Raw genomic sequence first — 16,195 nt, 5'->3', positions numbered from 1 at the left:
CCCTTCCTTCCTCTCCTCCTCCTCTTTTTCCCCTCTTTTTTCCTTTTTTCTTCTCTTTTTTTTTCTCTCCTCTTTTTCTTACCCGGGGGGCGCGCGCCCCCAACGCCCCCCCCTGGATACGCACCTGATGGTATAGCGTAGCCTACGTTGCATGTGAACATCTGGACGAAGTTGTTATGGTCATTTTCAAAAGTTGTTGTGTTCAAATTTATAAGCCTTAATTGCACCTTTTTGGATGCACAGAAGAACTAAAAACAAAGGCATAAAGATTGTACAGGGTAATACGGTAGTATTATTCGTCAGGGAAGGGGATGGGACTGGTATCGCGTGGATTGGAACAACAGCTTTTGTTAAGGGTGAAACACTGTTTGGCAAAGGAGGTAGCACCTTCCATTCATGCCCTCCCCTTCTTGACGGTGGCTAAGAAAGTTTGGTTTGACAGCAATAAGATATTAAACCTACTGTACTTTACATATTACAGTTCTTCTCTGCAAAAAATAGTTTGTGTGTGGGTCAAAATCTGGCATAATGTGTAGATAATGACTAAAATTGTAAACATAAAACTTATATGATAAATGGTAAAAAAGAACTTAACAAACATATAACAAAGCATCCGCTGTACCAGTATAGGTTAAGCTGTGGTTTTGGCCGCGTAACTATGAACAAATTTAAGGCGTGAACTATATTAACACATAATTGAATGAGAGTCCTTATTATTCCCAAAGAAATATATATGCTTACAAACTACATGCATATAGCTGCTGCTTATTAAACCTTTTGAAACATTTTGTGTTACACTTTGACATACACTGCGACCGACAATATATGTTGCTGTGATGACGCTCTCAACTTTATCATCTTACTTAATATATTGATAAATGTAGTCTGCAGCTTATTGTTTAATTTTTTGGTATATACTTAAGACAAAGTGAATACTTCTCCATTCAGCGATTTCGTATAAGATTACCTACCAGTTTTTTTAATTATGTATATTTCTTGGGGGGGGGGCGATATAAAATACAGCTGTCGGACTCCATTAGTATCATCCCACGGTTCTGTTTTAATTAAGATATGCTACATGCGCAGTTAAACTCAACTACTTATTTTATTTTTATTACTATTTTTAATTATCGATTTGTATCTTTACAGTGTTGCTTACAATTTAGTCAAAGTAAATACAGTCTGACTCCTCATTACTGTAGCATTTCAAAGGATTCAGAAGTATTTTGTTGTTTTTACTTTGATGGACTTTGTAATTATAAAAGTCGACAATCGATAAACATTAAGTTAATTCAGACAGCGTAGATATATACTGCTTGCTTGGTATGTCTCAGAACAAGAAAAACGATTTAAGTTGATGGTATTTGTAGCACACGTAACCGGAGACAGTAGAAACACACATCATAGCCTACATCAGTATAAGTAGATTATTGTTGATGTTTATTCTTCTCTGGCTGAGACACATCTGTTTCACGCTTTTTTCTTATTGAGCATATCAGTACTACAGTATATATTTACATGAGCCATGGTAAGTCACAACTACTTAGAAGAGTACCAGCAGCGTAGGAGATAGCATGTAGTAATAGGTAAACGGGAATTAATAATTAATTATGTTCTTGTTTTCCCTACTTTCAAGAAATCCCTTAAGACACATCTTTTTAGCGAAGCATTTGGTTAAGTCTCTTGCCTGTCAATGTGGTTGTCTTTTGTCTTGCCTAGTTGTTATTTGTATCTTGTCTTCGTATTGCTTACTTCTTTTTGTATATACTTGTGTTTAGCTATTTGTTTTGTAAAGCGCCAGAGAATATCTTTTTAGTCATGGCGCTATAGAAATTTTGTAATAATAATAACAAACAACAAAGTTATACATAGAGACCGGTAACAGTAAGATTTTTAACAAATTACATAACTAATATCAACATAGAAGAGTTCACCCAAATATTAAACACTTAGCAATTGCTACACACAATATCGAATAGAGTTATAAGTTACTGTATCGAGTTTCATCAAGATAGATACTATCGAGGCTTGTACACCGTCACACTCATTTACAAGTCAAAGAACAACTTTAATTGGTTATGGCAATTTGCGTATACTGAGTTATATCGAGTGCTGGTATTGAGTTCTTCAAAGGCAATTTCCACAACAACATGCATTCAGGTAACACACCTTGTCCGCGGAACAGTTTAACAGGGTTTAGGGAGTAGCGTATTGAGTTAAGAATAGTGACAGTATTGAGTTAAAACAATAGATGATATATAAATAACTTAATATTTAGTTCCCAGTCAGACAGTGTTTATGTTACCATAAAGAAATGAGTTAACCATAGTAAAGGTCGCAATGGGTCGCATAAACATCTGTGGTAATGAGAGGCGTTAAAACCTTACCAATTACGTTACCAATCACAATTGTTTTTTTTTCTTAGCGTAAGGGTACATCCCTACGGGTGGGTTTGCCAGGTCTGGGCAACCTCTTATTATTTTTACTAAGTTGTTTCCATTTTTCCTTCAAAGCTGCCAAATTACGTATGCTACTTGTCTTCCTCTTCACTTGTTTCTTCAAAATGCTATTGTCTGTTTCACCTAAATTTTCTAATTAACCTGCAGGAGCCGTGCCTTGCACGACTCGGACAGGAATTTTCATTATGACCATGCAAAACCAATCACACACACACACACACACACAAATATCTAACTGTTGTTATTGCATTATTGAGTTATATATTGCATTGGTATTCAGTTCTACCAATACAATACAATACAATGTAAATGATGGTTAGTGTTAATTTCAGACATGGTTTACGTTGTGTCAGAACATTACACTACATATACCGAAGAGAAAAACAGAACCTTCGTGTGACAATGATTAAACTACAGCCGGTTCCACTGAATTTAGGCCGGTGCAGTTACCGAGATAAGGATTAGAGGTAGGTTGACAGGTGCATGATGTGGGGAAGTAGGGGTGCAGGGGGGGGGGGGTAACCTATACCCAGTTCTCGAAAATAAGTTGAACTTACTTAAACCTGCAAAATCCTCTCGACAATGAAAACCGATTCTCTGTACAGTGACATATGGAAGGAGAAAGAGAGAGCTAAGGTGAAATGGTTCACCATTTTAAGCCGGTGAACAATATGACCACTGCTACGGGTGTACAACCCCTTTTTACCCCTCCCCACCCCCCAAAAACAAAACAAAAAACAAACAAAGAGCAGTTACTAGTACAACCCATCTGTTTAGAGCTAAATACAGAACTAATTTATCAATTTAAATATCTCTCAGATAGCACCAATTTAGGGAGAATAGCACCTCATTGGCCACGCATTCAGTGGAAATGGGCTGCACACATGCCGGTCGCAATATATATATATATATATATATATGTATATGTATATATATATATATATATATATATATATATATATATATATATATATATATATATATATATATATCTATATATATATGTATATGTATAAATATATATATATATATATATACATATACATATATGTTGTCACTGATAAAAGAATAAGTAAATCTGTCATAAGTAAATCTGTTAGATAATTTAGTTACGGGTTGCATTTTAATTAATAATCAAACTTCATGGTAAAAAACACCCCAACGGTACGCTTGTATCTGACTAGAATTAAAGTTAATGTAGCATTTAGTTCCAAATATTAATTTTGTAAAATCGAACCGTTTAAATATAATGAGAAAATCTGTTCTCTATCATTTATAGAACTGGCTGAAGTGGAACTGAAAACATGGCAACATCGACTCAACTTCTATCCGCTACTGATTATGTTGTTCTTGTGTTTCTTTTGATGATTTCGGCCTTCGTTGGTCTCTACCATGCGGCATTTAAGGGACGTCAACGAACATCTAAAGAATATTTCTTAGCTAATCGTTCCATGCATCCGTTACCGGTGGCCGTATCCCTAGCCGTTAGTATTGTTTCGGCCATAACGTTTATCGGTACACCTGCTTTAAGTTACGTCTATGGTCCAGCCTACTGGCCAAAAATCTTTGGTTGCATACTGGCAGCATTTATCGTCAGCTTTGTTTTTTGCCCGGTTTTATACAAATTGAAAATTACAAGCATTTATGAATATTTAGAGAGACGGTTTAATAGAATTGTGAGATACATCGCGGTGATTATTCAGCTTTTCTCGACTTTCTTATTACTCGGTGTGGTCGTTTACGCACCAGCATTGGCGTTGAATGCTGTGACTGGTATCAGTTTGTTTGGATCGATCTTGGCTGTGGGAATAATCTCGACATTCTACAGTTCCATCGGTGGGATCAAAGCCGTTGTCTGGAATGACGTTATCCAGGTGAGATTGCTTAATTTGCCACAAAAAATGGTACTTGTTCATCATTATCTCCTAACCATAGCTGCGCCAAGGGGGTAAGGGTATCTGGATGCTTCCCCAAGTTGCCCCCCCTCCCTCCACCATCCGTCGGCTGCGTTAAAACAAAAAATGAAACATTCTCCCGTACGTCCAAATTTCTTTTATTTGGATCCTACTAGGCTAACAAAATGGACCCCTCCCTTCTAGACCCCACATGGTTTTCCAATACATTCCAATGAAATTAGAATTTCTAGAATGTATTTCGGTGTTTAAGTTAAAATATCTGCAAAAGAACTATATGAAAGCGCTGCAGTGTCCCTTGCTTCGAGAGGAAAATAATATCTCGAGAAAGACTCCCAGACAGCGGCGTACTAGTTCAATGCAGCAGCCCGGGCTTGGTAACAAGTACATGATAAAATCAATTCATTGAAACCGGCCCACTAATAATATAGAAAAAACTCTCTACCGAGACCCACCAAAAATGGGAATTTGTATTCTCTTTTTTTTAAATCTTATTCATATTGCCTGACCTTTCCATTCTACGCCACTTCACCAGCCCCAGACACCCGACAAGGAAGGTCAATTTGGACGGTTAACCGGAAGGTCAATTTGGACGGTTAACCGGTTAATTAATTTATTGTAAACCGGTTACCCGGTTAATTATTTGGAAAGTCAACCGATGATAGAAACCGTTACGTGCTTGTCCCACTCCAGTTTATGCTTAATGCCTTCTAGTGTAAACCTAGAAGAAGTGTAACAAGTTAAATTTGAACGACTGTTACTAGTATAAATTAAATATCAGCAGTATCATCCCCAAATGTTTTAGTGTGCATTCAAATTATGATGTGCTACTCTCATATGATTTACTTCTATAGTATTTTCTTGTTACAGAGCTCAATAATGGTGATCGGTTTCTTCCTTATCATTATTGCGGGATGTATAAAGGTCGGTGGAATCGAAGAGGTTTGGTCTAGGGTCGTGGAGGGAAACAGAACATTCGCTTTTGACTTTCGTCCAGATCCAACCATCAGACTATCCTTCTGGAGTACTTCTATTGGTGGAACATTTCTTATGTTGTCACATACGGGAACCAATCAAAATCAAGCTCAAAGGTTCTTAACCTGCACAGATTTAAAGAGCGCCAAAATTGCAACCTTTTGTGGGTTATGTTTAGTGGGAGTACTGGAAATGTTAGCAGTCTTTACAGGTATTGTAATTTATGCTTTCTACTTCCGGTGCGATCCTCTTAAAAATGGTTTCATTGCAAAAGCTGATCAAATTGTACCTTTCTTTGCAGTCGAAGTATTTAGTAGTGTTCCTGGGCTAACAGGTCTTATTGTGAGTGCGGTCTGTAGTGCATCCCTAAGCACCATCTCAACCGCTATTAATGGCATTGTAACTGTGGTAGGGGAGGGAGGAATTAAGAAATTTTGGCCGCAGCTTTCCGATGCAAAGTTTACTACAATAATGAAAGTGTTATCAGTTATTTGTGGATTAATATTCATGCTAATGGCAGGATTTGCTTCAGTCGCAGGCAGTATGGTCATTCCGCTCGGTCAAGGCCTTGTTGGGGCACTGGGAGGTGCTGTGGCAGGAGTGTTTTTGTTAGGAATCCTAATACCATGGGGGAACACAAATGGTGCTACAGCTGGTATTATCACGGGAGCCCTTCTTGGTACATGGATTATAATAGGCAGTGTCATGTATCCTCCTATCTCCACCCCTCTTCCTTTATCGAATGATCGTTGTCCTGTTAACGATACATTCATATTTACGACAACGACAATGAATACATTAACTGGGTCTGGTTCCCATTCAATGGCTACTAACATGCCATTTGACATAGAAGACAGCCGTACCGGTATAACAAGGCTTTACTCAATCTCATTTTTATATTTCTCTGCGGTATCTGGTCTGTCGAGTTTGTTCGTTGGAATCGTAATCAGTTTGTTGTTCCCTTGCAAAGACTTGGTGGACGCCAACTTGTTAAGTCCTTTTGTAGTTGAGGCTTGTCAGAGGTTACCGCAAACTCTTCGCGACAAGTGTCCCATTCGCTTTACCGATAACGACGTAAGAGAAACAAAGACAGTTGACGTAGCTCTGTTGACAACCCAACCATGAATGCTATAGATTTTGGCGGTATCACAAACATGGGTTTCACAAGGAACGAGGGTGGGGTTGAGAGGATCATAGCATGTTCTAATGGTGAGATGATCCATGTAACAGGACGGGATGATCAATGTATAGGCGGCGACTGTGTTCATCAACGCACAGAGGTGCGCTTATCAAAGACAAATGACGTAGGATGGTAAAGGTGGTAGGATGGGGTATGATGGTAAAACACACGAGTGATGTGAAAATCAGCGTTATAGACTAGTATAATCAACGAACGATGAGTTTGGTGGTTAACCAACTACGGCGAAACAAAAACAGTTGATGTACAAGACAATTAAGTATATATTTATGCTAGTAGGATATTGAGTCGATACTGTATAAAGAAGTGCTCACGATGGGGGGGGGGGGGGCGTTTCATGATACGAGGGCTTGTGTGATCAAAGCAACACTGTTGGCAGGTTTTAGTATAGATGGTGGGAATATCACCTCATTAGAGGAATACGTGAACACTGCAACGTGGCGGCATGAGACAAACAGGATATATTGAGCTTGCTTGATCTACATTCTGATAACGATAGTATGATACGTGAATTATTGGAGAACAATATTAAGTTATTATTTTATAACTATTTAATTTGCTGGGAACAAAACATCTTCATTAATTATTTAATAAACTTTGTTTTATGATTTAGTATAATCACTTTTGTTGCTATAGGTTCAATTGTCAATTACTTGGGATACTTTTCATGATATAATTACTACAATTATATTTTTTATCTTACTTTGGTATATAGTCGAACCACGAATTTTTCCCTTGTGCTATTTTAGTTGATTGTAATAAATTGACGTGAACGGGTACCATAGATTTGTACACCTCATGAAATATTAATTTGGGTCTATATCTTTATGTTTTTCAGAAGTATCAGTGGTAAAGTCTGTCATTCGTTATAGCAACCCAACATTGAAATGATTACACATTAACCATTGAAAACGTTGTATTCTATATTCATGTTAGTTACTTCAGATTTACAAATGAGAGATCTATACTAGCATGCATATAATTATGTGCCCAGTATCCACCTGGTACCTAAACATCCGATACTCATAGCTAGTACAGTAACTACTGGTGACACCTGTAACACATGTTACCGTGTTATGAATACCAAGTAGTAATTAGTGATGCACGGTTGTGGGACATGAACAGTAGTTGCTGTACCAACCATTTAGTGCGAGTTCAGGAATACGCGATTCTAAAATAATGTCGTATCTAGTCGTTTTATGCTATAAGGAGGTTATGGATACACCCGAAAAGGTCGTTTCTTCGTTCGGTATGACGAATTGGCGTAATTCAAAGAGAGATGTGAACTGGAATCAAGCGGTACCGTACCTCCTTTACTTCATCTCGTAGGCATCCTCTCTTCATATACTCCTTGTCTAGCCGCGCAGTTCTTTTTCTTACATACGTTATTGGTCGAGAAAAATCTTTAAATTAAATGCATGTGGTAGGTTGTTCTTTTAGGATTTGTAAACAACGCATGCAGTATTTAGTTTGTAAGATCTTCAAGTATAAAAAAATTTAATTTGCGAAATAAAACACAATTCTAGTGTGATCACAAGATGGCATTGGCAACATGAAAAATAGCTTGTTTTTTTTTTGTAATATAAACAACTGGTTCAAATTGGAATTTCTGGTAACGCCAAGATTATTGCAAAGTATGAAAAGGTACGAAAGCAAACGTGCACCGTGTAATTCGTGGCTGAGACGCTATTCCGCTACATTTAGGTCTACGGAAGCTTATGAAGGCCATTACGATATTCAAAAATACAATGACATCGTATTTTAACAGCGCCATCTACTTTTACCCTTCCAGTTTCCGAGTCTACATCACGAGACAAGAAGGAAGCAAGATAATGCAAACCACGTTTAAGTCAAATATATGAAGACGTCATTATCATGATTCCTCGAGGATCATTGAATAATTAAAATGCATTTTCTTATTGACTCTGATACTGTTAATTGACTTTGTTTCTTGTTGATAACATCGATCAAATGATCAACATTACTGCTAAACAAAGAATATACTAAAGCGACGAAGCTGTCAATTCAATATAAACTATTTAAATACGATTTTTTTTTATATACTATATAAACTAAGAACAGTGCATCAGACGTCCTTTCAAGACTAACGGAGGGTTAGTTGTGACGGGTGTGGGTGGGCTTGGGCACGATCCGATTCCTTTTTCATTGACTATACTGTTTGAGAAACTATAAAAGCAAACCTTATCCAAAGGCATTTATCAAAAGTCGATTGCTGCTGTGAAACTTTCCACAACAGCGAGAGTTCATCGATCTCTTTCTGTTACAGAGGAAAATAACAGTAACAAGCATGTCACTCGACAGATCTTTATTCGTCAGATGTCAAATGCAGGTAATACTCTCAACATTCATATCTTCATAGGTTAATATTCCAATAGCAGAAAACTCACACTTTTCGTGCCATTTTTTATTCCAGTTAAACATCTGCATTGTTTAAATTGACTTGAGAAAGCTGAAAAAATAATGTTCGGGTCGTAACAACGCGTATAGTATCCACGATACCTACACCGGCCCGTTCCCTATATTATGCCCCCCCCCCCAAAAAAAAAACCTCACATGAGATGGAGTCTAAACACGAAAACCAAACCCTAATTGATCCACTCTCAATACTTGTCCCCCTACATCGAGACTGTCTTCGTGTGACAGTGACGATTTTACGCCAAGCGAGTATCATGGCATTCCGCTAGATACTTTATATGTAGTCTCCCAACATAGAGCCTGAGCACAACAACCAAACAATATGATCCACACTCCCAACCCCAGTCCCCTTATAATGAGACTTTAGCTGTATTGATCAAGACGATGAAACGTCAAGTAAGTATCACGAATCCAGTAAAAAAAGGAATTCCGCTAGATACTTTATATGTAGTCTCCCAACATAGAGCCTGGGCACAACAACTAAACAATTTGATCCACTCTAAACCCCAGTCACCTTATAATGAGACTGTAGCTGTATTGATCAAGACGATGAAACGTCAAGTGAGTATCACGAGTCCAGTAGAAAGGGCTTTCTGCTAGTTACTTTATATGTAGTCTCCCAACATAGAGCCTGGGCACAATAAACAAACAATTTGATCCACTCTAAACCCCAGTCACCTTATAATGAGACTGTAGCTGTATTGATCAAGACGAAGAAACGTCAAGTGATAATCACGAGTCCTGTAAAAAGGGCTTTCTGCTAGTTACTTTATATGTAGTCTCCAAACATAGAGCCTGGGCACAATAATCAAACAATTTGATCCACTCTAAACCCCAGTCCCTATTAATAATAAGACTGCAGACGTATTGATCAAGGACGCTGAAACGTGAAATTATTATCACGAGTCTCTAATTGGAAAGGGTCGGAATGTAGAGGTCAGCATTTCACAGCTGGATCCAAATCGATCTTATTGAGCTTTTAGTAGATAACTGGATCTTATCATGGGCGCAGATCCTGGTGGGGACCACGGGACGCGTCAACACCACTTTTTTTTCAGTGTGTCCCCACCAATTTGTCTTGACCAAACGCTGCATTTCAAATTCCTCTGTATTGAAATTTGGCGCAGTTTGATCCAGCATTGTGCAAGTGAAATGCAGCAGTTTATTTTATTTAATACACAGTTGTTAAATATTGGACGGAAGTCGCATTTGCGGCAGTCTATCATTGTTTTCTGGGAGAGGACCCCAGACCCATCGTGTACAAAAGTCTACTTGGATTATTTGTCCCATGATTTATTTTCTGCAGACCCCCATGTATTTCCCCAAACTAAATTTCTAAGCCATGAGCTCTAAAATATATATATAAAGAGGTTTGGGAGCATCATTGGGTCTGGGAAGTGTTATTTTCCGGCGATCTGAGAGGTAAATTTACCGAGATCCAGTTATAGGAATCACAAATGATTTCGAGTTGGTTAGCATCATGTTTGATGTCAAGAGTAAGGCAAATTATGTCACCAAGAACAGAACTAGTATTGTTCGATACAGGGGACAAACGCCTACAGTGGAATTACGACCTTCCTTACCGGTTTCGTACCTCTGGATATACAATCAGCGTCCATGGCATAGTGGTTAGGGTGTCCGCGTACAGAGCTGGAGGCCCGGGTACGAATCCCGGTGGAGGCTGGAAGTTTTTCACTGTTCTTGATTTTCTTGTTTACGATTTCAAATTCAAGTTCGGCGAGTTAACTTGAAGGCAGATAATACAAATAATTTGCGAAGTTTGTGTGTAGTATAACGTTTGTTATGCCTTCATGCTCAATTCTGGCAGGACTAAGTCCTAACTTAGACTAAGCTTATACTAAGGTTAGGAAAAATCGTCAATAATATTGACCCAGCTTAATTTATAACTATGCCTGTACTCTGAATACTGTATAATCAAGTTGTACGAAACACCGTGTAACAGGAGGTTGCCCTCTAAAATAAAAACAGTCGGATGTGTAACACAGTCTAGCCTAGGCTCCCAATAGTCTAACGTATGCTCCTGGACGCGTACGGTAACGTAAGGCTAGTCTACTCGTTCGTATTAACCTAGGCCTAGTTGCGTTTTTCTTATAGGCTCTATATGTCTAGTTTCATTGTTATATATATATATATATATATATATATATATATATATATATATATATATATATATATATATATATATATATATATTTATATTTAGTTATATATACATATATATAAAATATTAGTGAAAATTCTATTCATTATCATTGATGAATATATATATATATGATGGGGAAATTCCATTTATTGCTACTGATAAAAGTACATACATTTGTCAGATATACGTAGCTATTCGTTGAATTTCAATTAATAACCATACTGCATGGTGTACACACACCGAACGGTATATTTGTTTCTGTCTAAGAATTAAAGATAATGTAGCATTTAATTTAAATATGACTGTTGTAAAATCGAAGTTGGAACATATATAGTATACCAGTGGATTACTAATTCTGGTATAATTAAAAAATATACAGAATGCATGGTCACTGATGAAAGTACATAAATCTGTCATTTTAATTATTAATCATACTTCATGGTAAACACGCCAACGGTACTTTTGTATCTGACTAGAATTCAAGTTAATGTAGCATTAGTTCCAAATATTAATGTTGTAAAATCGAACCGTTTAAATATAATTAGAAAATCTGTTCTCTATCATTTACAAAACTGGCTGAAGTGGAACTGAAAACATGGCAACATCGACTCAACTTCTATCTGCTACTGATTATGTTGTGTTTGTGTTTCTTTTGATGATTTCGGCCTTCGTTGGCCTCTACCATGCAGCCTTTAAAGGACGTCAACGAACATCGAAAGAATATTTCTTAGCTAATCGTTCTATGCATCCGTTACCGGTGGCCGTATCCCTAGCCGTTAGTATGATTTCGGCAGTAACGTTTATCGGTACACCTGCTTTAAGTTACGTCTTTGGTCCAGCCTTCTGGCCGTCAATATTTGGTCGCATTCTGGCAGCTTTCATCGTCAGCTTTGTTTTTTGCCCAGTTTTATACAATTTGAAACTAACAAGCATTTATGAATATTTAGAGAGACGGTTTAATAGAATTGTGAGATACATCGCGGTGGTTATTCATCTTTTCTCGACTTTGTTGATACTCGGTGTGGTCGTTTACGCACCAGCATTGGCGTTGAATGCTGTGACTGGTATCAGTTTGTTTGGATCGATCTTGGCTGTGGGAATAATCTCGACATTCTACAGTTCCATCGGTGGGATCAAAGCCGTTGTCTGGAATGACGTCATCCAGGTGAGATTGCTAAATTGGGTTCTCAATTGCCAATAAAAATGGTACTTGATCATCATGGCATGTGAAGATTTATCCCCGCTCATCAAGATACTTCCCTAAGTTGTCACTCCCCCACCCCACCCGCCCCATCGACAGCGGTAAACAAAACTGAAACATTCTCCCGCACGTCCAAATTTCTTTTATTTGGATTCTATTAGGCTAACATAATGGACCTCCCCCCCCCACCCTCTGGTTTCCCACATGTTTTTCCAATACATCCCCAATCTGTATTTCGGTGCTGAAGTTAAAATAACTACAAGTAAACTATATGAATGCACTGCAGTTCTCGTCGCTACGAGAGGATAAGAAATATCTCCAATGTCTCAAAATACAACAACTTCCGGGGGCTTCGACCCCTGGACCACCACCAGTGCTTTGAAATAAATTCCATACAAATTGAATATATTTCTCTCACATTCATTTGTTCCTTAAGCAGCTCTCTACGAGAGAACAAGGAATATATTAAATTATGACAACTTCCGGTGCTTCGCCCCAGATCCACTCTAGGGCATTTATACCTACACTATAGGGCCCTGAGATATATTTTAGATAAATGTCAGGGGGTCGAAATCCCAGTCAAATAACAGTGTATAGTTGTAATTACAAATCAAGTTGCCGCTTTTGTCATGTTTCGAAACGTTGCTCAGCTGGACAGTGGAAGTCAGTTTCGAAATATATCAACAACACTCTTCAAAAATGGTGAATGTACGACACTGGTTCTGTGACATGAAAGTATTGTCACAATTTGGAATTTCTTTCAAAAATGAAAATTTTCATAAATTAAAAGTTTGTTTACCGATGAAGCGTGGGACTGGGAGTGGGAAGGTAACACGTGTTCTTTTGCCCCTAGATTTCCCGGGCGACAATGAGTTACACGGATCGCGGCTGAGCAAATAAATCCCTCCCTCCTCCCTCCCTGCCTCCCTCCACTCCCTTTACCCCTACCTATACTGCCCTCGTACTTGTAACTATGACAGAAAATTGCACGATCAAAATAGAGTGAATTAGTTCATATATATCCTAGATAACCCGAAAAATACAAAAAAAACACTTTGATTGTCGAGTGTTCCCTCGATGAACACTTTTCGACAACATGGATCCTCCCAAAGGACCCACACCAGGTCTAAGAATAAATTCCACAGAACCTTAATTAATATTTCTGACATGTACTTTTTTGTGCTTTTAAAGTTTCTACGAAAGAAAAAGAATTCCCCAAAACTATGCACCCCTCCCCCTATAGCGTTTCGCCACTCGCCTATATTTCCAGTTTATCACACTGTACACAACAGGGAAAAAACTTAACACACGTATACAGTTTTAGATATAAAGCAAATTGTCCATTTTAAAACAGTTACTCGGCCAATCACTGCAGTCGGTCTCTAGATAGCTTATCGGTCTCAAATTCGATCTACTGTACCCCTCCCCCCTCTCTTGAGAGTGGCTTCATCTGCTAAAGTTCAGGAAATTGATTCGTATGCAATTGACCATATGGTAGGGTACTGATGTAACATCTTGAGAAAGACTCCCAGACAGCGGCGTAATAGGTCAATGTAGCAGCCCGGGCCTTGGTAACAAGTACATCATAAAATCCATTCATTGAAACCGGCCCACTAATAAAATAGAATAAACTCTCTAATGAGACCCACCAATATGGGAATTTGTGCTCTATATATATTATATATTAAATATCAGCAGTATCATCCCCAACTGTTTTTGTTTGCATTCAAATTATGATGTGCTACTCTCATATGATTTACTTCTATAGTATTTTCTTGTTACAGAGCTTAATAATGGTGATCGGTTTCTTCCTTATCATTATTGCGGGATGTTTAAAGGTCGGTGGAATCGACGAGGCTTGGTCCAGGGCAATCGAGGGAAACAGAACATTCGCTTTTGACTTTCGTCCAGATCCAACTATCGGACTATCCTTCTGGAGTACTTCTATTGGTGGATCATTTCTTGTGATGGTGTATGCGGGAACCAATCAAAATCAAGCTCAAAGGTTCTTAACCTGCAAGGATTTAAGGAGCGCTGAAATTGCAACATTTTGTGGGATATGTTTAGTGTGAGTACTGGAAATGTTAGCAGTCTTGTCGGGTATTGTAATTTATGCTTTCTACTTCCAGTGCGATCCTCTTCAAAATGGTTTTATTGCAAAAGCTGATCAAATTGTACCTTACTTTGCAGTCGAAGTATTTAGTAGTGTTCCCGGGCTAACAGGTCTTATTGTGAGTGCGGTCTGTAGTGCATCCCTAAGCACCATCTCAACCGCTATTAATGGCATTGTAACTGTGGTAGGGGAGGGAGGAATTAAGAAATTATGGCCGCAGCTTTCAGATGCAAAGTTTACTACAATAATGAAAATAGTATCAGTTATTTGTGGATTAATGTTCCTGCTAATGGCAGGATTTGCTTCAGTTGCAGGCAGTATGGTCATTCCGCTCTGTCATGGCCTTATTGGGGCCCACGGAGGTGCTGTGGCAGGAGTGTTTTTGTTAGGAATCCCAATACCATGGGGGAACACAAATGGTGCTACAGCTGGTATTATTACGGGAGCCCTTATGGGTACATGGATTCTAATTGGAAGTGTCATGTACCCTCCTATCTCCACCTCTCTTCCTTTATCGAATGATCGTTGTCCTGTTAACGATACATTCATCTTTACGACCACCACAATGAATACATTGACTGGGTCTGATTCCCATTCAATGGCTACTAACATGCCATTTGATATAGAAGACAGCCGTACCGGTATAACAAGGCTTTACTCAATCTCATTTTTATATTTCTCTCTGGTATCTGGTCTGTCGAGTTTGTTCTTTGGAATCGTAATCAGTCTGTTGTTTCCTTGCAAAGACTTGGTGGACGCCAACTTGTTAAGTTCTTTTGTAGTTGAGGCTTGTCAGAGGTTACCGCAAACTCTTCGCGACAAGTGTCCCATTCGCTTTACCGATAACGACGTAAGAGAAACAAAGACAGTTGACGTAGCTCTGTTGACAACCCAACTATGAATGCTATAGATTGTGGCGGTATCACAAACATGGATTTCAAAAGGAACGAGGGTGGGATTGGGAGGATCATAACATGTTCTAGGGTGAGATGATCCATGTAACAGGACGGGATGATCAATGTTTAGGCTGTGTGTTCATCAACGCAAAGGGAGATATAATTACATGATATAATTACTACAATTTTATTTTTTATCTTACTTTGGTGTATAGTCGAACCACGAATTTTCCCCTTGTGCTATTTAAATTGATTGTAGGAAAACTGTAAGCTTTAAGATTTTCTCTTTATTGGTGTCTTATGTCTATGTTTTATATCTTCTTTTGTCTTTTGTTCCCTTTTATCGTCTTTAACATGATCAGGGGTGAAGTGCTGTAATGTTGTTGGTTCAAAATGTTATAAGTGGAATACATTTGAGATTATTAGCAACGATGGAAGGTGCTATGCGAATTTTGTTTTTTATTGAAAGGTATGAGATCCTTTAAACCCTCTATTACACACATTTTTCTGGGCGACCAAATTGACCAAGGTATGTCTACCCTCAACCACCCCTACCCCGACTAACCCTCTTGTCAGACCTGCCTCCAATAAATAATTAAAACACCGGAAATCATTCGAATTGCTAAACCAAGAATCCGTAATAATTAAGGAGCATGTTTCGATTTTATTCACTTATGATACCTGCAGCTTCTAAAATAATCAAACGAATTTATTCGATTAAAAACATTAGGTCTTTCATAGCCCGGAATCGATTAGTTCCATTTGAATGAATTTATTGGGAGACAATATTAAACAGTTTTAATACCCATAATACCAGCTATTCAGGAAATAATCAACAAG

General features: G+C 38.2%; 1 protein-coding gene and 1 pseudogene across 1 annotated transcript; both read left to right on the top strand.

Moving 5' to 3' along the window:
- The first annotated feature begins 3,578 nt into the window (after window positions 1–3,578).
- LOC139971113 (sodium-coupled monocarboxylate transporter 2-like) lies at window positions 3,579–6,849 on the top strand. Its single transcript, XM_071977315.1, has 2 exons — window positions 3,579–4,333; window positions 5,243–6,849. The coding sequence occupies exons 1-2, from the start codon at window positions 3,764–3,766 to the stop codon at window positions 6,470–6,472; spliced, it is 1,800 nt and encodes a 599-aa protein (XP_071833416.1). The 5' UTR covers window positions 3,579–3,763; the 3' UTR covers window positions 6,473–6,849.
- A 4,461-nt stretch (window positions 6,850–11,310) lies between these two features.
- On the top strand, window positions 11,311–15,792 carry LOC139971438 (sodium-coupled monocarboxylate transporter 2 pseudogene; annotated as a pseudogene).
- Window positions 15,793–16,195: the final 403 nt, after the last annotated feature.

Source organism: Apostichopus japonicus, chromosome 8 (genome assembly GCF_037975245.1).
Source record: "Apostichopus japonicus isolate 1M-3 chromosome 8, ASM3797524v1, whole genome shotgun sequence".
In the NCBI taxonomy this organism is placed as follows: domain Eukaryota; kingdom Metazoa; phylum Echinodermata; class Holothuroidea; order Aspidochirotida; family Stichopodidae; genus Apostichopus; species Apostichopus japonicus.
This window is presented reverse-complemented; position numbering and strand designations above follow the sequence as displayed.

What these genes read in the sequence shown, in the direction of transcription:
- LOC139971113 (XM_071977315.1), top strand. Translation starts at nt 3,764, where the DNA reads ATGGCAACATCGACTCAACTTCTATCCGCTACTGATTATGTTGTTCTT. An exon ending in TCTGGAATGACGTTATCCAG is followed by an intron (nt 4,334 to 5,242) that starts GTGAGATTGCTT and finishes TTCTTGTTACAG; the next exon opens with AGCTCAATAATGGTGATCGG.